Here is a 25,361-nt window from a genome sequence, read left to right as displayed (position 1 = left end):
TAGTGGTAGAATATTTATTTGACTTTCACACAAGATTTTTAAAGTTCTCTTAGCAATGCTTAGGCATTCATATTCATTGTGCTCCATAGTACATTTATTGTATGATGTCTTTTTTTATTTCTTCACCATTTCATGTTTGCTGTAACATCATATTCTTTTTTTTTTTTAAAGTGAATTCATTTTAAATGAAGTAGGTTTTACTTTTTGTCAATATATAGGTGGCAGCTAGTTTGGAAAAGAATCTTATACCTAAACTGACTAGCTCATTACCTGATGTTGAAGCATTGAGGTTTTATCTTACTCTACCAGAATGTCCCCTGATGAGTGATTCCAACAATTTCACAACAATAGCAATTCCCTTTGGTACAGCTCTTGTGACCTAGAAAAAGGCACCACTGAAAGTACTCGGTAAGAATTCAGTATTTTTCTTTTGAAACCTTTTCTCTTTAAATGAAAATGTTGATAAGCTCTTTTGCTGTCTGACATTTTGCTGCCTTTTTTTTTTTTTTTTACATTGTTCTACAGGGAAAAATAAAGCTATTTTTCCTTTTGTTGCTTTTTTTTTTCTAGTCATTTGCTTCTAATTGTTGAAGTTGCTGAAAACAAAACTTGTTAGATACAGAATTTTAATCAAATATAACAGTAGAGTCAGTATTAAGAAAGAAAAATCGTTATCTTTATTTCTCTCCCTCATTGCCTTGAGAGTGATCTTGCTATTCAAGAAGTAAACAAGGAAGAAGAATTAAAACTGAATACATGGGTTTTATATCATCCTTGAACCCTGATGACCTTTGCCTCATGTTTTCTTTTGCTTTCTAATTTCCTAATGTTTGATTTTGTTCTTCTGCTGTGGGCAAGATTTTATTCCTCATCTAGCAGTTCTATCTCTATTTGCTGTTTTTTTGGCCTAAGCTTTTCTCACCTTAATCTCTCTAAATTGTATGGGTTTCATCTCTAAATCCTGACCTTTATAGTTTGCTTGTTATATTTAACCCACTGCTTTCCTTTCTCATAGTATTTGCTAAATATATTGAACTGAAATACATAAGAGTAATAAAATCAGTACAAACTTTTAAGACAGGGTGAGCAGAGGAAACAGCAAGCAAAGGTAGAATACTGAAATCTGAGGAAATTCGCTAGTAATAGAAGAGTGAAGCAGGGACTCAAGACTATTGCTTCCCTATTTCAGAAGATTTTTTTTCTTCCTATGTGATGTATGAGATTGTAATATTTGTAGTTAGCAACTACAAATTGTGAATGTGGAAAAGGACATACATGTTAGGACTTTACATTGTTAAGTTTCCCATATTTGATTTCAGGAGTTTCTTGCATTGTAAAAGGTGGGTGCTTTACAATATTTCAGCTTTATAGTAAGCTGAGAGAGAAAATGTAGAAAGATTTATAAATATTAGAGCAAAATCATTTTTAAGTATATTTAGTTTTAAACATCAAAAATCCTGATAACAAAACACTGTAATAACTGGTTTTAATATTAGGTATAGATTAGTGGTGAATTTTAAAACATAATGTAGGAAACCAATATGTAAATTCAGATAGGCTTTTTATACTTTATTTTTGCTTTTGAGAGCTTTCATGGACAGTATATTTTAACCTTGGTGGATGTTTGGGTTGGGGGTGTCTATAAACCCTAGATATGTTATATAAAATATTGCTATGTGCACCTTCTTGGAATTTTCAAAGGGTTAAAGAATCACTGCTTTAGAAGAAAGTCAGTATGGTTTTGAAAATTGTGATTTTTTTTTTATTCATTTTATTTGCATGTTCACCCTTTAATAACAGAAAACTGGTGGTCAATACTTGAACCTCCACTATTCTTCAAGATAGTAGAACTTTTTAAGGAAGTTGTGGTACATCTTTTGAAACTCTACAAGATCTGCATTCCCCCTTCTGAAAAAGAATTTTTCAAAACAGTTTTCTTCATACTGCATTAAGGTTTTAGAAATATTACATAGGGTATGTCCAATAGTTCCTTATTTTTCTATCTTCCCATGTCCTACTAACAGATTGATAATGTTCATTTAACATTATATATTACATATTTAGATTGGCCTACATATAAAATTTGGAAAGTTATCCGTAGTTTGTTTTAAATGAAATAGTTTATCTGTACTTTGGAACTTTGGTCTTACTTGACTTCATTAGACGTTATAAATAACTTGTTTATTAGTTGGGCAGAACAATAGCATACTAATGAATTAGAATTCTTATATTTTATATGAAGAACATAATTTGTTTAATAGTACTTTTTTTTGTTAGTTATAAGGGTTCTCATATGAAAAAGAGTTGGCCCTACTTCTTTTTATGAATATTTAAGCTTATGGTTCTTTTGCTCTTAGGTACTAATGGCCTCAAAGTATAATGTTTCATTTGAAACAAATGACTAATTTGAAATTGGAACCATATGTAATTCATTAATTTGCCTATTGTTCTTTCCTGCCCTTCTTCCCAGTGTAAGAAATAGTACCCTTTACACTTGTAGCAGTACAGTTATATGAAGAAGTAGAATCTCAGCTGTTTCATTAAAGATGGATTTGAGTCATCCCTGACAGTTGGTAGGTATATCTTTGTTACGCCATTTGGTATTTTTGAGTCGTTACTTAGATGAGACATGACCTAAGGGAGAAGCATTCGTTTCTAGCCTATAGAGTGATGGAAAACCTCAGATGAACCTTTAATCTTTAGTTTCTTTTCCTTAACATTTTCTTTGTACTTCCAGATTCTTCTTGCCTAGTGATAAGGTAAATAATCAGGGGATAAAGGAAATAGTCCTTCTCTTCTCTGTAAGAAAAAACTCTTATGGATAATTTACTTTCCTTTCTTTTAGTGAAGCTCCTAGTTATTTTTCTAAACTGCTTAATTTTCTGAATGTTTTCCTTTTTTAGTATGTCTAAGATTCCTAGAGAAAACTAATTTCTCATTATAATTAAAGAAATTATAGCTATTTCTTTTTTAGAGAAACAAGTCATTGCCCTGAACACAGCTTTCTTGCAGCATATCAGGGTCTGGGTCTGCAGCAAACTGCTGTAATGAGGATACTCAACTCCATGGGATAAATCTCTCCCTTTCCATATACCTTTTGCCTAGGATTCAAGAGATTAATTAGATTTTTTTTTTCTTTCCTCTGAACTCCTTCTTCCTACTGTATGTGCAAACCATTTCTTTTCAGGTGGACCCTATTCATAAATGATTACTCAGTCTCTTTGCCTTCATTGTTTACTTATCCTATTCCCCCTAAAGAATACTGTTTTCCCTTAGCTGTGTCTTTTACCACAAGAAAAAGAGAGGGGAGAATCAGGGGAGGAAATTGAACATATTGTCTTTCATAACTACAGGAAAGACTTGAATAAGTAACTTATCTGCTCAACTCAGAAACCTCAATCTCTAATGAGGAAGAAAGATAACAGGGTTCTATTTCTAAATGCTTTTTTTGGGGGGTGGGGGAGGGGAGGTAAAGATTAAAATTCTGGAATCAGGCAACACTTTATTCCCTGGAATAGAATAAGTATTCCTCAGTGCCCTTTTTGGTGGAACCATACTAGATACTAGTTGTTAATTGAAGGTGAAGGGAAAATTAACCTAACATTTATTGCTTGCTAACTGTCCAGAATTGTAATCTCTTCTGTACATGGTACATGTGAGCACTTTGTATATATTACTCATTTAACTTTTAAAAACCCTGTAGTATTGGTATTTTGCCCATTTTTAGACTGGAAAATGAATCTCAACATCAAAGATCATAAACCAGTGAGTAGCACAATTGAAATACAAATCCATATCTACTCCCAATGTCCCTGCTGCGTCTACTGTTTCTCTCTTTTAGAAGGGGATTTGCTTTTATGTTATCCCTCTCATTCTAGAGGTTTATATTCTAGATGGCAGGTAGCATAGTATTATGTTATAGGACCTGGATTAGAAATCAAAAGATCAAGTTTTAATCCTTTTTGTGCTGTTTCCTACCAGTGTGAAATTTGAACAAGTGTTTCTCTTTATCACATTTGCAAATGAACCAGGTATCTACAAAATGATTAAAAATATCAGCCATGATAGTTTGCTAGGATTGATGTATTGTTTAAATTTTATAATATATGTATGTTGTTAAACATTCCAAAGTCAGTGATTTTACATCACCATTTGGTTGAAGAGCCGCTTCTTTTGACTTGACTTACTGGGTTATAAGGGAACTGGATTCTTGTTATTAAATACTTTAAAGCAGAATGATACTGGTTGAATCAGTCAGTCTCAGTATCTATCTTTCTCTCTCTCTCTCTGTCTCTCTCCCTGTCTCTCTCTCTCTCTCTCCCCCTCTCTGTGTCTCTCTCTGTCTCTCTCTCTCTCTCTCTCTCTCTCTCTGTCTCTCTCTCTCTCTCTCTCTCTCTCTCTCTTTCTGGTACTGGAGATTGACCCCAGGAGTACTTTGCCACTGAGCTATATCCCCATCCCTTTTTTATGTTTTGAGACAGGGACTTACTAAGTTGCTGATGCTGGCCTCAAAGTTGTAATCCTCCTGCCCAGCCTCCTGAGTTGCTGGGATTGCAGGTGTGTGCCACCATGCCTGTCTGGGATAAATCTCTTAAACATCTCCTTCTGGATGTCCTTAGTTCAGTCAATTATCTTTACTCCTTACTTTAGAGAAAACTTGGTTTCATCCTATTCTACCATAAATAAATACCTGTGCATAATTAGCTATCAGGATGATTTATTTTTGTCTTTAGAGAAACCCAAGTTACTTATCAGAAACATCTGACAACCATATACATTATGTTTGGCAACCATATACTTCCTCTTTCTGCTCCATGATTAAGAATTAGGGAATATTTCCTCAGTTCCTTCTTGATCTAACCCTGGAGCAGGATCAGGAACTATAAAACAGCATATTGTGTTTCCTGTTCATTTTAGGTTGTATGGATATGCTTGTTCCTCCCATATGTCATGTCCTTTGGAAAGCTTTTGAATTAAAAATCATTTTCAGTGCTCCAAATGGCATCATAAGAAAAATTCCTTTGGTACCTGCTGTCAGGAATGGACATATCAGAAATAAGTTTACTGGCAAGTAATTGGGTTATTTGAGTTTTCACACAGGACATTGTTGTGGTATTACTATAACAAAAGAAAAGCCTTATACTATCTGTATAGCTTAGTTGCTGTATATTGTGCTGGTCTTCTAAATCAGTGATTTTTCCCATACTTTTTTTTTTTTTTTTGCAAGGACCTCTAATATGTATCTGCTCAGCCTACCACCCCAGAACTGAAGTTTGTAAACCAGGATTCTAAATTGTAATTAAAATAAGAAATAAAAGTATTATAATAAAACTTAGATTTATATATTTTAATAGTAATTCTCAATGTATAGATTGTTTTGAACTTCTGCCATATGATCTCTTCTGTTTTTATTTTGTCAATATTTATTGAGTGCCTACTGTATGCTTATCATTATATTAGGTATTAGGGATGCAACGATAACTAAAAGATGTGATTTCTGCCCTTGTTGAGATTATGAAATCAAGGGGAGTTGTACATATACAAGTAAATAAGCTTATATGGTATACATGGTAAGTGTTGGAGTAGGAAAAATGTAGTTTGCTAACTGTAAAAGGTTAAGGAAGGCTTCTTGGGGCAGAGGATGTCTTGTCGAATCTTATTTACCATGCAAATTTTTATTTTTTTGAAACTCTTGATTTTTGTATGTTCATTTGTAATGTATGTCTTCTGGGTCAATCTTTTATTCCATGTCTGATTTTCCTATTTTAAAAACAGTGTTAATTGGTTTTCTCTTTAATTATCAAATTCATATATCTGAATTAAGTACCAGCCAGAAGTTTTTCACAAGTCTTAAGTTTGAAATTAATCTGTTTCTGAACCAAACCTGGCTTTTTTCATCATTAATTTTAATTCTAGTATATTAGTATTTCTCTTAAGAAAACTTATATAACCAGTATCTACAAGACATACAGACTGCAAATTATAGTACAGTTTCTTTCCTTTTGGCGAAGGAAACTATGGTTTACCTTTTAAATTTTAAAATATTAAAGATAATATGTATGTATATAAAATTCAATGGGATGTGAGTGATCCAGGGTCACTAAATTTCAGTATGACTAATGTGGTTCAAATGTGATTAAAGGCATATGTATTTATAAATTTGAATATGGGGAGGGAAACTATCATGTTTCGTATTTTGCTTGTTTTTTGAAAAGGAGTTCGGCTAATGATTTTAGTTGTTTTAAAGTAAAATACCAAAGCCTCTAGGGACCGATAATAAATATTTTATGCTGTGTGAAATATACAGTTTGTGTTTGAACTATTTATCAACTCTACTGTGGACAGCGTGTAAGTAGGTGGATGTGGCTATTTTTCAGTAAAACTTTCTTAATAAAAATAGTGGGTGATTTGTATCCCACAAATGGTTGTTCGTTGAACTCTTGCTCCAGGATGAAAATTTTGATCATAAAGTAGGTTCCTTTGTTTTGTTTGAATAACCAGTGTTAGAAGTTTCACTCTGGTCTATTTCTTCCAAGTGAGTTACCCTAGCCACAGTAAAAAATTAATCAGAACAGTGAACAACAAAAAAAAAAACTCAAAGCGCTTTTGCCAGTGAATAGATTGGTTACAAACCTCAACTTTGTAAATAAAAATATTATTAAATGCGTCTTAAATCGAGTTATCTGTACTTAAAAGACTAAGCCTAAGAATCAACCATTTCAGACAGTCATAAAAAATACACTAAATATATACAATACACATTTATATATGCAGATATGCCTGTATATATGAACATATTTTAGGAGTTAGTATGAATTAAGAATGCGTGGTGTGAGAGCTGGTAATATAGCTCAGTGGTAGATGTGTGCTTATCATAAAACACTCGGGCTCAGCATCCAGAATTGGAGTTAGGGGAATACATGATATGTTAGAGAAGCTTGTGTTAAATTTGTAATAACTGCAATACATTTCAATGAAAATGCAACAGATAAACAGGTCATTTTAAAGAGTAATGACATTATGCATATCTCTTATTACTTTTATTTGTCCAAAAGTTCATTTCATATTTATTGAGCATTGTTTGGACACCATCTTTGTCTAGTTAGATTGACATCACTACTAGATGTTTTCTACTAGTAGTTTTCTTTTGTTCCTTTCAGACATTGCTTAGTTGATTTAGTGTATATGTGATTTAAAAAAAAAAAATTATAAAGTTGCTTTTGTTATTTTCCATGGGAAACTAGTTTAGTTTATTGTTAGATAAACTTTATTTCTTTTGATAATTTATTTTTCTTCTCCCAAGTGCAGCATTTCTCATGTTAGTGATTGACTCATTTTGTTTTACTCCTTACCTCACCTCACCTGTCACATCTTTTGCTGTCTCCTTTAAGGAACAAAGGGTCCTCAATTCGGTCTTTAAGGTAAATCTTTTTCTTGAGCTATTCGATAGTCCTCCAGTTACTTAAAAAGAGTTTAATAACAAATTTCTTTGCCCCACCAAGATTGACTTCTTTCCTGGCCTGTGTAGTTGTATGTGTGTGACCAGCTTCCTTTGACCCTTTATTGAAGGGTTGAAATATTGATGTCTTTAACCCTTTACTTGACTTCTCTATTCATTTAGCTGCCACCACTTCTCCATTTTTATTTATTTATTTGGTATTGGGGTTTGAAGGCAGGGGAGCTTTACCACTGAGTTATGTCTTTGGTCCTTTTTATATTTTTTTATTTAGAGACACTGTGAAGCTGACCTGGAACTTGTAATCCTCTTGCCTCAACCTCCCCAGTGTTTGGAATTATAGTGATGAGTCACCACACCTGCCTTCTATTCATTCTTATTGTCTAGAAACCTTGAATCTTTTAGTACTATCCCAATTCTTTTTCTATCACTACTACTAAATCTGCCAACAGAATTTTCATTAAAAAAATAATAATCAGTGATATCACTTGACTCCAAAACCTTATTTCTCCATGTTATCAGCTCTTGCCACAATATGCTTTACAACAAAACACCTCCAAACTCAAACAATAGTAAGCATTTATTCTGATTCTTGCTAGAGTGAACTGTGTTTTGACCTGAAATCTAGATAGTTTAGCACATCCTAGCTTCCAGCTGCACTTTTGGTCCAGTTTTGAACTATGTATTTCTCATTCTCCTTGGACCAGTAGTTCATCTGTGGCAAATATGTACAAATTTTGTCTCCTTTAGTTCATGTTATTCTCTTTGCTTAAAATGGTCTCCTTCAAACTTTATTTTTTGACGTCCTTTTAACTTTCCCTCTTTAATTTTTATTTTGACTAAATATTTCATACTAAAATATTGAAAAGCAAATAAAATGAACATCTGTATGCCTCCTTTCCAGATTTAGCAGTTAACTTTCTGTCAAATTTGCTTTATGTCTATTTTTATAAATACATTTCCATGAATCATTTTAAAGTATAAAACAAATATCACCATTTAGTACTTCAGCATTCGCTAAGAATATAGGCATTTCTCTACATAATAGTAAAATTATTCAAGGAATTTAACTATAATCCTACAATATAATCTATCCTGGGGTATGTAAATGTTCTCAATTGTATCAAAACTGTTTTTTATATCACGTTTAAAAATTAATAGAGTCCATACTAATTTCATTGTTTGCATTTGTTTGTTCAGTCTTGTTATTCTCTTTTCCAATCCACAAACATGTATATCTCTTCATTTACTTAGGTCTGTTTATTTTCTCTTAGCAATGTATTGTAGTTTTCAGAGGTCTTTTACATTTTTTTTTTTTTTTTTTTTAAATTTCTCCTAAACTGGGCATGGTAGCGCATGCCTATAGTCCCAGCCACTTGGGAGACTGGGGCAGAAGAATCACCAAATTTGAAGCCAGCATGAGACACTGTCTCAAAATAAAAAGTAAAAAGGGGCTAAGGATGTAGCTAGGTGGTAAAGCTTCACTGGGTTCAATCCCCAGGACTGCAAATACATAAATAATTTTAAAAATTAAAAATTACTTGTAAATGTTTTATGTTCTTGATTGTATTATGAATATTTTCATTTTTAGTTGCTTATTGCTAGTATAGAGATAATTCAGTTTAATTTTTAAATACTAAATTTTTACACTGTGGTCTGGTTAAATTATTATCATTTGAATTTGTGCCCAGTCATGTTATCTTCTTGTCATTTTATTTGTAGGTATGTACGTGTGTGTGTGTATGTGTGTGTGTGGGGGGTTGGATTCTGCTCTACTCTCTACCTTTACTATATTTTATTATATATGTTTATATAAAATAAATTTATATATTTTTATATATTTTATTATATATTTTATTATAGATATATATTTGTGTGTGTGTGAAAAAGAGAGAAAAGAGAGAGGTTGGATTCTGCTCTACCCTCTACCTTTACCATATTTTATTAATCAAAGATTCTAGTACAATATTAACATAAGTGATTACAGTGATCATCCTTGCCTACTTCCCGGATCTTAGAGAAAGTTAAATACTTCACCAGTAAATTTGATATTTTAACTGTAGGATTTTTGGTTTTTGGTAGGTGACTTTGTCTGTTTAGAGAAGTTTCCATTTGTTCCTGGTTTGCCAAATGTGTTTATTATGAATGCATGTTGAATTTTGTCAGATGCTTTTTCTGTATCAAGATGGTTAAATCAACCTTGCACTGTGGGAATGAATTCCACTTGAGCATCGTGTGTTATACTTTATCGTTGGATTTAATTTGCAATATTTTGTGAAGGACTATCTGTGTTCATGAGGGGTGTTGACCAGTAATTTTTATTCTGTTGTCAGTTTTTGCTCTCAAAGTTATTCTGGCTTCATAAAATGAATTAAGAAATGATTCCTTTATCTTTTGAAAGTAAATATTTATATTATTTTTTCCTTACCTGTTTGGTGAAGGACCAGTACTTTAGCTCTGTAATAGAGGCTTACCTAGCATATACAGGTCCTGGGTTTGATACCCTGCACTGGGGGGAAAAATAGATCTGATTCCCTGGTGAAATCATTGGTCTTAGAGTTTTCTTTCAGGAAAATTTTTAATTTTATATTAAAATATAGGGCACTTCAAATTTCCTGTTTCTTCTTGAGTCAGTTTTTATTGGTAAGACATCTGTGTGATGAGATCTTTTTCATGCCTGATAGTGGTAATTTGTGTCTCCTGTCAGTCTGGCTAGAGGCATACCAGTTTATTGATCTTTTTTAAAAACCCCATTTGTGCTTTTTTCCCTCTTTTCTGTTTTCTTTTGTTGATTTATGTTTTCTTCCACTTGACTTGCCCTTAATTTTATTCTTCTTTATGATCTCCTAATGCTTTAGATTTCATCTGTGTCATACTTTATCAGCATCCCACAAATTTTGGTATGTTTTAGTTTAAGTTCAAAATAGTTTCCTAAAAACCATCTTCTCTTTTCATCATCTGAGTCATCTCTGAATCTGACTCTATTGATTGTTTCTTCTCTAGACACTTTTTGTTTTGTTCTTTGTTTATTTGCTTTTTGGTATGTCTGAAACTGAAATAAATCGAAAGCCTATAAATGGGTACACCTTATCTTTCTGCCGGTTAGTGTGGGAATTTAACTTAGTCTAATCAGGAGTTAAACTGGGATTGAATTTTTACTTGTTTATTTATAAAACTGTAGTTACTTGCACCACAGGCCTCAAATTCCCCAAATGTTGCTTTGGGTTTATAGTAGAAGAGGGCGTCAATGAGTTTTTCCAACTTTGCTTGCCTGCTCCATAGGATTTCTCTTCTCACTTTTTGTTCTCATCAGTAGTATATTGGTGTTGCTTGTTACTTGGTACTTTCAAGATTGGTAGAGGGAAGGGAAGAGAAAATCTTCTTTTTCTTGGTCTTGTTTAAATTATGTGTGCCCGGACCTCAGAATGGGACTTCAGAGTTACTGCCCTTCCTCCTTCTAGGAGCCAGACTCTGTTTTGCATCTTCAGTATGTCTTGTGTGGAAGTGAAGTTGGATAATTTATTGGGATTTTCCAAATGAATTTTTCTTAATGACTTTTAATTCCATTGTGGGTAGGTAACATATTTTGTGTACTTTGGATTGCTTTCTTTTGTTTGTTTTTTGGGGGTGGTCTTCCCCAACCCCAAATCTCATCGTGTAAATTCATGTTTTCAGAGTTTACCAAAGAGGTGAGGGGAAATTGCATGCAGATTTTGGGACTTCCCCCTCTGGATTTCTTTCTGTGATTTTTTTTTTTTTGTTTGTTTGTTTTTTCCTTCCTCACTGTCTGGCCAACCCAGCAGTCCCTATCTCTGACTTAGGGCTTCTTTCTGAAAAACTCTGTTTTATGCCTCATCTATTATCTCCCATTCCTCATGCGGATTTGGGAGTAAAATGTTTTCCATAAATATTGTTTCCATGCCTGTTTTTTTTGGGGGGGAGGGAGGGATGCTAATTTGGGTTGCTCTCCAGTGTTTTTATGTATTTGCTTTATTATATATGGTTCAGGGTTTGTAATTGTTTTTGTCAGATGGATTACTCTAATATGAATTATTCTGCCATTTGTACCCCCCAGAACTCCTCTATTCTCTTTTAATTTAGAATAACACTCTCCTTTTTATCCCTATTACCTTGACTTTTTATAAATCTTGGCCAATAGTGTACAAGTCCCACAATCAGGATTTCTCTGGTTGTTTTGTCATGGATGTTAATCCCTTATATCTCCTGTAAACTGAAATTTAGATTCCAAGAGTTGATTAGATTCAGGTTAAGTCTTTTTTGATTCACAAATGATGTGTATACTTCCCCATTGGACTATATAGATTAGAAACACAACATTTAATTGTCCCAGTATTGTTGATAATTAGTTGGATCACTTGGTTGAGGTCATTCTCTACATTGTAAAGAGTTTTTTTTCCCTTTGTAAATAGCAGATAATCTGTAGGATGGTGATCTATACTCTCTTCATTTTTCACAACCTATCTAGACATTACCACTTAAAGTTTATTCTAATGAGATGTTGAATACATCATAATACTTAACAAGCATTAGCTATTACTACTGTTATTTAGGTCCCTTTCTCTAACCTGAAGTCCTTATAGTTTCTGTTTCTATATACATCTTAATTATATATATTTTGTCCCATCTTACTGTTAACAAAGATATTTGTTTCTCTATTTTATTAGAGTTTGATATATTGAATGCAGTTGTCACATCTTATAAATCTGATAACACTTAACTAGCATTTTGCATATAGTAGGCACTCAGTAATTATTTTTTACAGGAAGTGAAAATTAGCTAAGAAATCACCAAAGCCTTTTTCTAATTACACATTCTATTCAGTCTCTGTCTTTGGTACTGATGAAACTTAATTATACTTTTTTTTTTTTTAGGTAAATGAGAAAGCAGGACAGATTATACAGTATGATAAATTTTATATCCATGAAGTACAAGAATTGATAGACATAAGGAATGATTATATCAACTGGGTTCAACAGCAGGCCTATGGAATGGTATGTTTTCCGTGTGTTATGTGATTTCATTTTTATATGTCATTTGCTCTAATACAAAAGTAACAAGTATTTTTGAAACACCAAGTTTTTTCAGAGCTTTTATCCAGAATTTATTTTTCAAATAAAAACACATTGCAAATGAATAGCTATATTTATAAGCAAACATTCTAATCTTCTACCAAAGCCAAAACAGACAGATTATATATTTCTAAAGAAAAATGCAAATGTGACATAGATTTTCAACTCATTTGTTTTATATGAGGTTGCTTCTTGATTCTCTAATATTGAGAATAATAGATTCCCTGATAATGAAACTCTAAAGAATGTGTTATTGTTGTGGGATCAGTGCTTTCAAATTCCCAGAAAACCCTGGGATTTTGTTTTTGATTTTTTCTTTTATGTGTTTAACTTTATTTTAGATTATGTATGTATATTCATATATTGCATACTTCTTTGCATCTGACTAATAAGTCTTTAATAACTAGATAATATTCCATTAAAATAGTAGCATAATTTTATAAAGCTTGAATTAGGCACATGCAATTTTAATTTAGAAATGGATAAGCAGCTAGATTCAAAGCAGTTTAATATTTTTATTTGCTAGCCATTTTAATATACCTGAAGGCAACTTTTCTGCCCCCAGAGAGGGCAATTTGTATCCAGTGGTTACAGAAGTAGTTTTTGTTGCTTGCTAGGCACTGCCTTTAAGTTTTTATAGTTAAACATTCTTGGCAGTTTATTCACCAGCACTTCTGGGTAGTGTCTGGAATATGTCTAGTAGAAACCAAAGAAAAAAAAGTATAGTATTTTTTTAACTTGGTTTGCACATTAATTTTAGGATACTCTCACTTTTAGGAATAAGGTCACTGCTAGAACAGCTCTGCTTTCCTTTGTACTTGACTCTAGACTAGGAGAGACTTTCACTGATTTTTTTTTTTTTCCTTCTCCAGAATCACTGGGAGATTAGATCAGGTTTAAGGCCATTCTTTAGAATTAGACCTATTTACTTGTCATTCAACAAATATTTACTGAGAATCTCCTGTGTAAAGAGGTACTGACGTAGGTTTTTGAAATATAGTAGTAAACTAGACACATAGGGGCCCAGTTTTTCATGGAACTTATAATGTAGTGGATAAGATTAACATTAATCAAAGCAAAAAATGCCAGTAAATAATGTGTACTATGTAGAGAAGTTAAAATCAGGGATCATTGTGAAGAATGTTTTTGAGATTGGGTAATCAGAAAATACTTGTCTGTCAAAGTATGAGTAGTAATCTGATGAGAAAGATGAGCCTTGTTAGATCACGGTAGGGAGAATTTTAAGAAAATAATCTAGTGGAAAACCATAGGTGCAAATAAACTTGACATGTTTAAAAGATATAGTTAACGTGGCTAAAATAATACAGGGGAGTCAAAGAAATGGAAAGGAACCAGTTCATGAAGGGTTTAATAAATTAGGATTAAGAATTGGAGTTTTAGCTGATAAAATTTATTATGATAAACCACTGGCAGTAAGCAGTGGGAAGCATAATCTGATTTATACTTTTGAATGATCTCTTTGTGGGTTGTATGGAGAATGAAGCAAGGGAAATAGGGCAAAAGTGGAAAGGAGACCAACAAGAAGCCTATTTTAGAAGACTAGGGAAGAGAAAATGATGGGTTTGACTAAAACAGCAGTGTGTTAACTATAGAAGGAAATGGATTTGGACTACTTCTTGAAGGTAAAGGGGACAGGTGACAGGATGAGAATCACTTGATAGATTGGCCATAAGGTAAGGAAAGAAATCCACAAAGAGATTAAAAAGGAGTGGTAGGTAAGGTAGGAGGAAAAATAGGAATGTTGTGAAAACCAAAATTAAAAAGTATTTAGAGCTTGTGTTGAATGCTTCTGAGAAGGAGAATAAAACCATAGAATTTAAGCAGTGAATTTGGTTACAAGGTTATTAGTAATATTGATAATGGCATTCTAGAGTTGGGGTATTGCTAAAAAGAAAATTGGAGGTTAAAAAGCAGTATCAACAATTGTGGGAATACTTTTGAGAAGGTCTGCCTTGAAGATAAGCATAAAAGTGGACTAGTACCTGGAGTAATGGGATAGTTTTTAAACAAAATAACCTCAGAAAAGTTTTGAACAAGTATTTACTTTTTCCTTCCCTATTTGAGTAAAATCTCTACCATAGGCAAAATTTCTCAAATTCTTTCTTCAGAGCCACCTGTAAGGGGAGGAGAAATAACTTATTTATTGAGTTTTTTTTTAACCTTCCCTCAGCAAGACTTATTTGGGGGCTCATATTTTATCTTTGAATATACTGAAATTTGCATTCTACAGGTTATAATAGATGCTTAACTGCAGTATAAAAGTAACTAAATTCATTTACCACTGAGAAAAATTGTTGCCCATGACTTACTACCTAGGGTACCATAGTTCTTTGATTAGCATTTTTTTAACTGTAGTGATAATATGAACCTTTTTAAAGAAAAACAACTTAAGAAACCTTGTGTTTACTTACATAGTTGTATGATTATCTTATATAAATATTTATGTACATTAAACTTGTTCTAAACTAGTACTACTAAGCTCTTAAAAGAACTGTAAAACCACAACAAATTTATAATTGCGAACAACACTGTGTTTTTAAATCAAGTTAATTAAATGTGGAGGTTGATTACATTCTGATTAGGAATCCCAGCTCACAACATAAATATGCTGGGAAGCAGTATAATCAGAGTGTCTAAGTTCAAATTCTACCTAAGCACTTATTCAATTATGTGTCCTTGGAGAAATTATCTTCTTTAAACTAACATAATAGTGCCTACTTTATACAGTTGAGATTAAATGAAATGATCTCTATGAAGTACTTAAGGTAGTTCCTGGCACAGTTAAAACTTAGTAAATGGTCCTTATTACTACTGGCAGCCTTGACACAGGCTATACATTTGGCAATAGTGTCTTTTTGAAGTGTCTGATAACTGTTCTCTTTCTGCCTTTCTGTGTCTGCACAATAATGAAACATTCACCTTTAGAATGTGATGTGATAATTCATTTGTCCTTATCGATCACATCATTTAAGTATGAAGTCTTATGCAGTTACAAAGATCTTATTAACTATTGGTTTGGTTATAATCAGAACCATTGCAGGCCTTGAAATTTCATGGCAATACTGGGATATTTATAATACTGGGATGTTTATAATATTTATAAGATATAAATTGTCTTAGTTTTAAGTTGAATAAATTTTTTTGTTATTGATTTTAAAAAATCATTAAATTTAAAACTATCCTAGAGCACTTATAGACTCCCTAAGAATATATCCCTTAGAGATCAGCAAACCCAATTTGGGAAATCATGTCTTAGAAATATCTGCCAGGGTCACTCTGAATTATATCATCTGTCCTTTAACTGAAATTTATATCTGTTAATGTAAGTCATACACAACATACATTTGACCAAGTTAAAAGAAAAGATATCTATATATATATTTTTAAAGTAATTATGCTTTGGAGAAAAGGTATTGTTTGAATGTTCACTTTTCAATTTGATAGTTCTGTCATCCAAACTAACTATAGTATATAGTCATGATCATATCACATTGAATTTCATTAGGGAGCTATTTCTTTAATTTTCAAAGTGGATTTAACATCATATCTTAGAAATCAGAATCCATAATCCATGACTTTGGTTTGTTTTGATCTCTCTCTGGGAATAGAAGACTGGCAACCAGTAGTATTAAAGGTCTTCATACAATTCTTAAATAATTTATTAAATTTATATGACATTTGACCTCAGAGAGATGCTTTTTTTGAAAGAGTTCAATATATTTTCACTTTAATACAGAACTCATAAAGATCTGTTTTCCCAAATAAGGTTTATACTTTCAGTACCAGTCTTAATACTGGGTTGAATATCACATTTGACCCTGTAAGTAAAATTTTAAAGAATCTGCCATAGGGATACTCATGTGCTATTTTGTGATAATATAGTGTTTGTGTATATGCATTTGTATTTATATATACAAGTATGTTATGGTCTTGAAAGTTTCATTGCTTCAGTGAGAGAGTTTATTCTTTGACATCATGTACAATCATGAATGGGAAGTTATACTCCATTTGATATATGGTGTGTCAAAATACATTCTACTGTCATGTATAACTAATTAGAACAAGTAAAAAATATATATAAATTTAAAAATTTTTAAAATTCTTTCATAGAACATAATAATCATGAACTGTAAGAAACTTGTGTCTCTTAGAAACCATTTTATTATATGTATGTTGTATATTTTAAATATAATGAAATTTATTTTTAAAATGTTATAAATTTTACATATGTATATAAATATAAAGCGTTATCTTGTGCTAAACACTATGAGAAAATTATTTTGTATTTATGCCATAATTTGTTAGGATTTTTTCCATTACCTTTCTTTTCCAAAGACTTTAAGAATCCATTAGGCATATACTTCTGATCCCTAAACTTTAATAACTAATAGTTCTTGACTTTCTTATACAGCTTGAACATCACTAATTTCAAAATCCCAAAATGCTCCAAAATTTGAAACATTTTGAACTCCCACATGATACTCAAAAAGTTTTGGACTTTGGAGCACTTTTGATTTTGGATTTTGGACTTTAAAATTAGGGTTGCTCCGTCAGTAAAGTGTATGCAAATATTCCTAAATCTGAAACACTTCTAGTCCCAAACATTTTAGCTAAGGGATATGTCCTTTTATTTTGCTGAGATTTCCTAATATTTCACCTTTTCCCCTTCCATTCCCCTATCCCTTTTCTCCTGACTTTCTGGTTACATGTCTTTGTGAAATCTTTGATACTTTTACTCCTACTAGTTACTATATAGTCTGCTTTTGTTCCCAAGGCTCTGATTTTGATGTGTGAAAGTATGCAATTGGATTCCTTTGCTTTTTGTCTCCCTCTGCTTGTGACCCTTTGGCAACATAGAAGAAGCATGTGTGTTTTGTCTCTCTCTTTTTCTGTCTTCTGCTATTTGATGATTTTTCTAGACTTCCTTGATACTGTTCTCAGTTGCACATTTCATTACTTTCATTTAACTTTGCTCTTAAATTGTTTATGAAAATACCTTAGTAGATAATTACCAAACCCTTTGCCGTTTTTCTTCCCCATTTATACATTTCATTACTATACATGAATATCACTATATAGCTAGTAAAAGTTGACATGTTCAGAATAAGATATAGAAGGGTCTAAATTGGGTCTATCATCTTTGAATTACAGTGAGATTCAAGTTAAGTTTTTTTTTTTAAATACATTTTTTCAAGAACTGGCATATACCCATGTGAGACATATGCCAGATCCAAATGACTAGTTTGTTTTTTGTTTTTGATACCAGGGATTGAACCTAGAGGCACCTAACCACTGAGCCACATCTTTAGCACTTTAAATTATTTTTACTTTGAGAGAGGATCTCACTAAGATACTGAGGCTGCCTTTGAACTGTGATCCTCCTACTTCAGTCTCCTGAGTCTTTGTGATTACAGGTGTGTGCTCTGTGCCCAGCTGCTTTGTAGCATTTGTACTAATAAAGATAATTCATAAATTTGTGAGAATTTTAGTCTTTGATACCACATGTCATAAATCTTACTTATTCATTATTAGTAATGCTGTGTCTGAATCGTCACTATATTTGTGCTATGGAATTGACTTGTTGCATGTTACCTGTGGACAGCTGCTGAGATAGCAAGGTGACCTGCTCACCAGCAAAATAAATAGAAAGAGATTGGTAAAACAACTGAGTAGAAGAGTTTTGGGAAAATATACTAGTATTTAACTTGCCGAGATTGAATTTCTTCCTCATTTAATAAAATAAGGATGTTGACTAAAGTAGATTTGTATTCCCTTATAGTGTAGTATTTCCCAGAAATGTTTGTCATTTATGACACTGTTTATTCTTTTTTTTTTTTTTTTTTTAAAGCTAATCCAGCCTTCACATTCGTGGAGTGATCATAATGTCATATTCTTGCTTTATGCATTTGATCACCAAATTATGTTTGTGTATTTTGTATTACCTACATGATTTAGAAGCATCATTTTACTTCTCTTTTAATTGCCAAGGCCACCCTTTTTATTTATTTGAATTCCTTTAATAATTTCAGCATTCTTTCTTTATACATTCTCCGAGTAATCCTGTTATGCCCTTAAATCAAGATGATGATACTAGTAATGATTTAGTATTTTGCCATAAGTAGTCGGTTTAAACTAAAACGAGCAGAGACACTGTATCTTTTTTATTTACAAAAACTGTAATTAGTAATCATTAATGTTCAAAGTGTCCTTTAAGTCTGACTTAGATCATGAAATCCTAACTTTGAACATTTCATCTAGGCCTTTGTCACTCCACCTTCTGGGACATCAAGTAACTGAAATTAGACGTGCCTTAACCCAGTTTCAAGTCCCTCGCTCAAGAAACAGCTAACAGTGCTTATATATGTCGATTTAGAGTAGTAAGCAGCTCGCACATTGAGGAGTGTGTTGAGTAAACCTTCAACTGACCTTATAAGTTTTGTCTCCACCACCACTACCATTTTGTTTTCCTTTCAACTTTCCTTTGGAAATACTACTTTGATGACTTACTTTTGAGCTACTTTACAACACTAATGTTTATTCTGCCTTTTTCCCCCTACCTTTAGTACTGGGAATTGAACCTAGGGAGCGCTCTACCACTGAGTTATATCCCCAGTCCTGAAAGAAACTTGTCAATAATTTTTCTTAGAATAGGATTTACATAAAGTCATGTTTTGTTATATTTATACTCCTTTAATTATAAGCACAGTATAGAGAGAAAACCTGAAGTCTTTGCTAATATCTTCAAGCCTCCAGTGAAGCTCATCAAGGGATATGAGAATTTAGTCAACTACAAAGTTAGAAACTCCACATAGGACTGTCCTCACTTCTGATACCAGTTGCATGTTGGTGTAAGGGATGTGTTCTCCAGACCCACCCTTAGACTCAGTAATTAGCTGCTACCAGACCTCACAGAACTCTGAGAAAACTATTAGACTGATGATTACTGTTTACTGCAGGAAAAGAGTACGGATTAAAATGACCAAGAGAAGAAGCACATAGAGCAGAGTCTAAGGTCCCAAAGGCAAAACATCTGTTGTTCTTTCTTTAGGAAGTCATGAGTTAGTTACCTGGTATTGATGTGTTAAAGATTGTTAACCAGTGAAGCTCACCTGATTCCTGGTACTCAGAATTTTTATTGCGGCTCAGACACATCCTGCTTATGTGGCTGACCTTTTCTAGAGATGGAACTGGTACCACATGACCCACGGCCCCATGATAAATTGTTGTATTGTCCGTGAATAAATGCCCTAAACAAACAGACATTCTTATCAGTCTTGGTATTTCAAAGACCTATAGATTACCTCCCAGTAGCCTAGGGCAAACGCCCTGTCTTTGGATAAGATTAGTAAGATTCCTTACTCAAGAAACCATCCACAAATTTAGTGATATAGTTCTGAAGATTCTAGTACTTTTCATGAATCTTAACCATATATGGAAGCATTCCAAAAGAAAGTGTACTTTCCTTTTCAAGGAAATGGTAAGCTTTCATTGTAATTTCCATCATAAATATATCTTTTCTTCTACCTAACCTCTGTGTCCCGGCCTATAATTTTATTTTAAGTTAATTTGTTTTTTAAAAATTTATAATATATCTTGTTTTCCTTGTTAGTTTTTGTCAAATAAAAATAATTGATGACTTATTACCTTCAGTTTGTTTCCATGTAGCATTTTAATATACTAAACACTTGACTTTGTCAAGATTAACCGAGGCTTAAAGTCTGCGAGATATTTTCTCCATTTTCTAGGTAAAGAAACTAAACCATAAAATTATTTCTTCCAGACCATATCAGGTTTAGGACTAGTTTCCTTTTTCTACCTAAATTCTACAAATGGGGATACTTACTTGCTGAAACCAAATTTTATTATATTCAAGCTTGGATAATTTCAGGATCATAAAATACCTAAAATAAACTGTTATATAAGGGGCATATGGGAAGGGTAAGTTTTGTTGTAGATGTATTTTCTACCTCATTAATTCAATATTCAATTGTAGCAAAGTATATGAAATGCTACTTTGAATAGAAATAGTTAAATTTGGACACTAACATTGCTCTTTCCTCATTGTTGCATTCTGCACTGCTGTCTTAGGATGTCAGCCATGGATTAACTGAGGTAAGTTTGGTGTAATAGTCTTGTGTTCAGAGTAGATATACTGTTTTTCCCTATATGATAAGGGAGTTAAAGATTCCTTTGTGTGATTTTTTTTTTTAAAGTGTGTGTGTGTGTGTGTGTGTGTGTGTGTGTATGTATGTTTGTGTGTTTTAAAAGTTGAGTTCATACAAATTGTCCTGTGCAACATTTCAGAAGAATTTTCTGAAGAATATTAAAACTTGCTTCAGTTAACATTACACCAATATGATGCCTTTCAACAAGATTGGTTTAAAATGTTGCTCTTCTCCTTGTCTTCCAGTATAAAATGCAATGTGCCCTTCGAAAATAAAACTTTTGAAATTTGACAAATGGCTGCCTAATAAAGCAAAAAAAAAAAAAATTAGAGATGTAAAATGATCTAATAATTGATATTTGAAATGGTCACTAAATTAAACTGTGTATAATCACCTCTTTTGCTTTGTTTCATGTACTTTTTTTTTTTTTTTGGTACTGGGAATTGAACTCAGGGACACTCAACCACTGAGCCACATCCCCAGCCCTATTTTGTATTTTATTTAGAGACAGGGTCCCACTGGTTGCTTAGTACCTCGCTTTTGCTGAGGCTGGCTTTAAATTCAAGATCCTCCTGCCTCAGCGTCCCAAGCCCCTGGGATTACAAGCATGTACCATCATACCTGGCTCATGTACTTTCTTAATGTATCAGATTATAGCAGTTTGACTTAAGTAATCAGTAACCCTAAATCACATTTAAACCCTTGGGAACATTGCAGTACTTCTTGTATCTGTTATATCTCAGTGGTAGGGTCCTTGTCTGGCATGCACAAAGCCCTGAGTTCCATCCCAGCACTGTAAAACAAAGAAAAAAGAGAAAAAGGAAATTATTTTGAAGTCAAAGGGGACTTAGAAATATCTAAATCTTTTTGAGTTTCAGAGAAGTAAAATGACTTTCCATGATGTGTAACTAGGTTAATACAAGTACGGGATAGAAGCAAACCTTGTCATATAAAAATATTGGAAGCGTGATCATTTGCTATAAGGTGCATATAACTTAGCATATGTCTTAGGTATTGAAAACAAAGTTGAAAGTGATCGGGACAATATTTGATTAGTTTGGTTTTGGTGGCCAAAGGGGAGAGAGACAAATAGAAATACATTGAAAATATTACAGATATAGGATAGAAAAAAGCTGGAAACAATATTATTTTAAGAATGGTTAGACATTTTGGGAATTTTTAGTACAGAATAAAGATAATTGAGGGAAAGCATGTTTAGGACCTCAAATATTTAAACTGTATACACTTTCCTGCAGAGGCAAAACAAAGATAAGTGATGTATTGAACAGGTTCAGACAATGTAATGAACTTCCTAGTAACTTAAAAAGAAGGTTAGTGTTTCATTTTGTATCTTCTTTGAAAGCCTCATAGAAGAGACTCTGTCTCAGGGCTGACACAAAAATATTACCTTGTTGGGTAGGTGGTAGAAATAGCCATCCTCTAACTGCAAGAATGTGTGACTGCTGATTGTAATTCTTTGTATTTTATTGCACTGTTAAAATAGCAATCAGTTGCTGTGTTAGGATGAATAACTGTAAAGTGTCTTAATGTCTGATAATGGTAATAGGAGATCAGTTCTCCTAACTTTAACAGCCAACAGAATAATAATATGAATAAAATATATCTTGAATGTTAAATGTATTAACAGATTATTGGAGTCATAATTTTGGTATGGTAATACCACTTACTATGTACTTGTTATATGAAGGGATGGGATGATTAATTTTCTGTGGCTTCAGTTGCTAGGGTAGTCTTCCTGACATTAGGACTGGACACAGTATAACATAGGGGTTCTCAATTGTGGAATAAACTTATTTCATTGAAACTTAGAGTTAATACATGCTAAGCAAAAGATACTTGTTATTTATGATTTCATAGGCTCTCAGCTATATAGTTACCTCCTAAAATTGGGAATTAGACTTATTCCAGTACCTTATGTAATTATCAGTAAAAATTCTATATTCAGTAATAAGCAACATATTTTTTTGTAATTCCTGAACTATATGAGTGAATAAACGAAGAATGTGATCATCTGGGAGCTAGGGTTGTGGCTCAGAGTATTTGCTTAGCAAGTGTGAGGCACTGGGCTAGATTCTCAGCACCACATATAAATCAATAAATTAAAAAGGTTCAACAAAATTTTTTAGAAAAAGAATGTGATCATCTTTAGAAGATATGATAGCACCCACAGTAAATATATTACAAATCAGCTTGAACTAATATATTGATTTTTTATTTCCAGTTGGCAGATATCCCTGTTACAATCTGTACATATCCGTTTGTATTTGATGCCCAAGCAAAAACTACTCTGTTACAAACAGATGCAGTTTTACAGATGCAGGTAAAATTTTACATAATACTAATCTGATTTGAGTGTATTTTAAATACTGTTTTTGTGATGTTTTTAAAAAATAAATATTTGAAACTTGCCCATAATCAATAATCTTAGGGGGCATTTTGTAACATTGTAGTTTGTCATTTACAGAATACTTGAGTAGCTTTCTAGAAAGAAGACTGCTTTGTGTGACGTGTATATGTATGAGGGCTACTTAAAAAAAGTGCTCTGATAGAAATGGAACAATTTATTCTTAAAAGATTATATGACCTTATTCATTATATAACTGTAATTTTTACTAACAGTTTTGCTAGTTTACTTCATATTGCTATCTTTTTTCAAAATCTTGTTTTGTTCGCTTGTCATTTATATAAACAGTAAAAAAATGTAAGTAACTGCAGTGAGGAGATATTAAAGTAGGAAGCATTTGTTTACTTGTTAGGAGGATATGAAATTTCCTTGAATAAGGTTTTAGTGATAAGATATTATCCTGAGGTTGGTAGTTATAATCTTTTATTCCTCTCCTTTCTGTTCCTTTCTCCCTGATTTCTTCCTGTTTTTGAGCATTTTTTTCATTCATAATGAAGATTTTTAAAACTAGTATACATTATAGCTTTGAAGGGTTACAGTGGGTTTGCTTTATCACTTGAACCTGTAAATAAAAAAGATGTTGAGGGCCTTGGGTTGTAGCTTAGTGGTAGAGCTCTTGCCTAGCATGTGTGAGGAACTGGGTTCGATTCTCAGCACCACATATAAATAAATAAAAATCCATTGGCAACTAAAATATATTTTAAAAAACAGATGTTGAACTTATTCAGGTATAGAATATATGACTAAGGACTTAGGACTAAGGAAAGGATTTTTTAAAAAGATCTCGAACATTTAATGTTCTAAAAATACTTTTAAAATCAAATACTTTTAAAAATCAAAACACCCTCTGATAAGTGTTTGATGATATGTGATGGGGGTAAGAGAAGAATGGAGGAACTTTGGATTGTGTAGAGGGAAATGGGTTGGAAGAGGGTTGGAGAGGGAGAAAGACGGTGGACTGAAACAGACGTTATTACCCTATGTACATGTATGATTACATGGATGGTGTGAATCTACATTATGTTAAATCATAGAAATGAAAAGTTGTACCCCATTTGTGCATAGTGAATCCCAATGCAGTGTGTAAAAATTAAAAAATAAAGTGAAATTTTAGCAAATGAATAGAAGAAAAAAAAAACCCAAAAGATATACTCACTGGAAAGAAGAAAAAGAAGTGTCTTTATTCACAGGCCGCATAATTTTCTGCCTTAAAAATCTCAATAAAACCACCAAAAATCTCCTATAAATTAAAAAAATAAAAATAAAAACACCCAAACTTTGATAACTATTTTCATTCTGTTCAGATAAATGCATGTTCTAAATCCTTCAAAATGTTTTAATAATGAATAGTAGGGAGAATTTTAGAGATGTACTTATTCCCATTTTCATCACCAGATGAAATATTTTTGTAGGATTCTGTATACTAACATCAAATAAACCAGTATTTTAAAAAAATTCTTTGTTAAAATAATTTAATGACTTGTGCTTTTAATATGGTATTTTAAAGATTTGTTTTATCCTGTTTTTTTTCCTTCTCACTCTCCTTTCCTGATCCAGTTATTATTACATTTTTAGAAAATAAAAAACAGTGCTCAAATTTAGCGATATGATAGTTCTGTGCTTACTTAATAATTTTGTGAGTTGTGCATTAATATAAAAAATTTCAAAAGGGTATGCTTTATGCTTAGTTTACTAAGTTCTTACGCTATAACTAAATGCTGTGGTAAATGCTGTGCGAATTCAATAATATAGGAATTATTCCTGAAATTATGGCATACCTCTAAATGATAAGTAGATGTTAGCCTGTACAGTCACAGTAGCTTTCTTCATAGCATTGCTTTTAAAATTTTAATCTTTTGTTTTCTAGATGGCTATTGACCAGGCCCACAGACAGAACGTCTCTTCTCTTTTTCTCCCAGTGATTGAATCCGTGAATCCATGCTTAATTCTAGTGGTGCGTAGAGAGAATATTGTGGGAGATGCAATGGAAGTCCTTAGGAAAACGAAGAACATAGATTACAAAAAGCCACTCAAGGTAATTGCCAGTTTTTTTGTATAACTGGGACTTTTATTTACCAACTGTTTTATGTTTTCTTGTTTTTAGTTTATCTTTGAAACAATAATAAAATTACATAATTTTAAAACTATAAATTGCTGAATTCTTATTAGTAATAAATAACATGTTACAAGGCCTCCAGAATTTA

At 32.5% G+C, this 25,361-nt stretch overlaps 1 protein-coding gene across 4 annotated transcripts in view; it reads left to right on the top strand.

The window, feature by feature from the left end:
• Herc4 (HECT and RLD domain containing E3 ubiquitin protein ligase 4) overlaps positions 1-25,361 on the top strand; it is a 116,219-nt gene that overhangs the window by 68,072 nt on the left and 22,786 nt on the right. The window contains exons 14-17 of one of the 4 annotated variants that reach the window (XR_007108809.1): positions 219-408; positions 1,801-1,974; positions 12,349-12,468; positions 20,656-20,677. Coding sequence is in view for 2 of the 4 variants with exons in the window: in XM_047553512.1 (XP_047409468.1) it covers positions 12,349-12,468; positions 20,656-20,679; positions 22,975-23,073; positions 25,025-25,192 (411 nt within the window). In the remaining 2 variants the exon portion in view is untranslated. Of the gene's footprint in view, positions 1-218; positions 409-1,800; positions 1,975-2,470; positions 2,574-12,348; positions 12,475-20,655; positions 20,680-22,974; positions 23,074-25,024; positions 25,193-25,361 lie in introns of those variants that run through there. The other 3 variants (XR_007108810.1, XM_047553512.1, XM_047553513.1) reach the window with 3 other exon arrangements.

Source organism: Sciurus carolinensis, chromosome 5 (genome assembly GCF_902686445.1).
Source record: "Sciurus carolinensis chromosome 5, mSciCar1.2, whole genome shotgun sequence".
NCBI classification, from domain to species: Eukaryota; Metazoa; Chordata; class Mammalia; order Rodentia; family Sciuridae; genus Sciurus; species Sciurus carolinensis.
The sequence above is the reverse complement of the archived record's forward strand: the minus strand, read 5'-3'. Positions and strand labels throughout refer to the sequence as shown.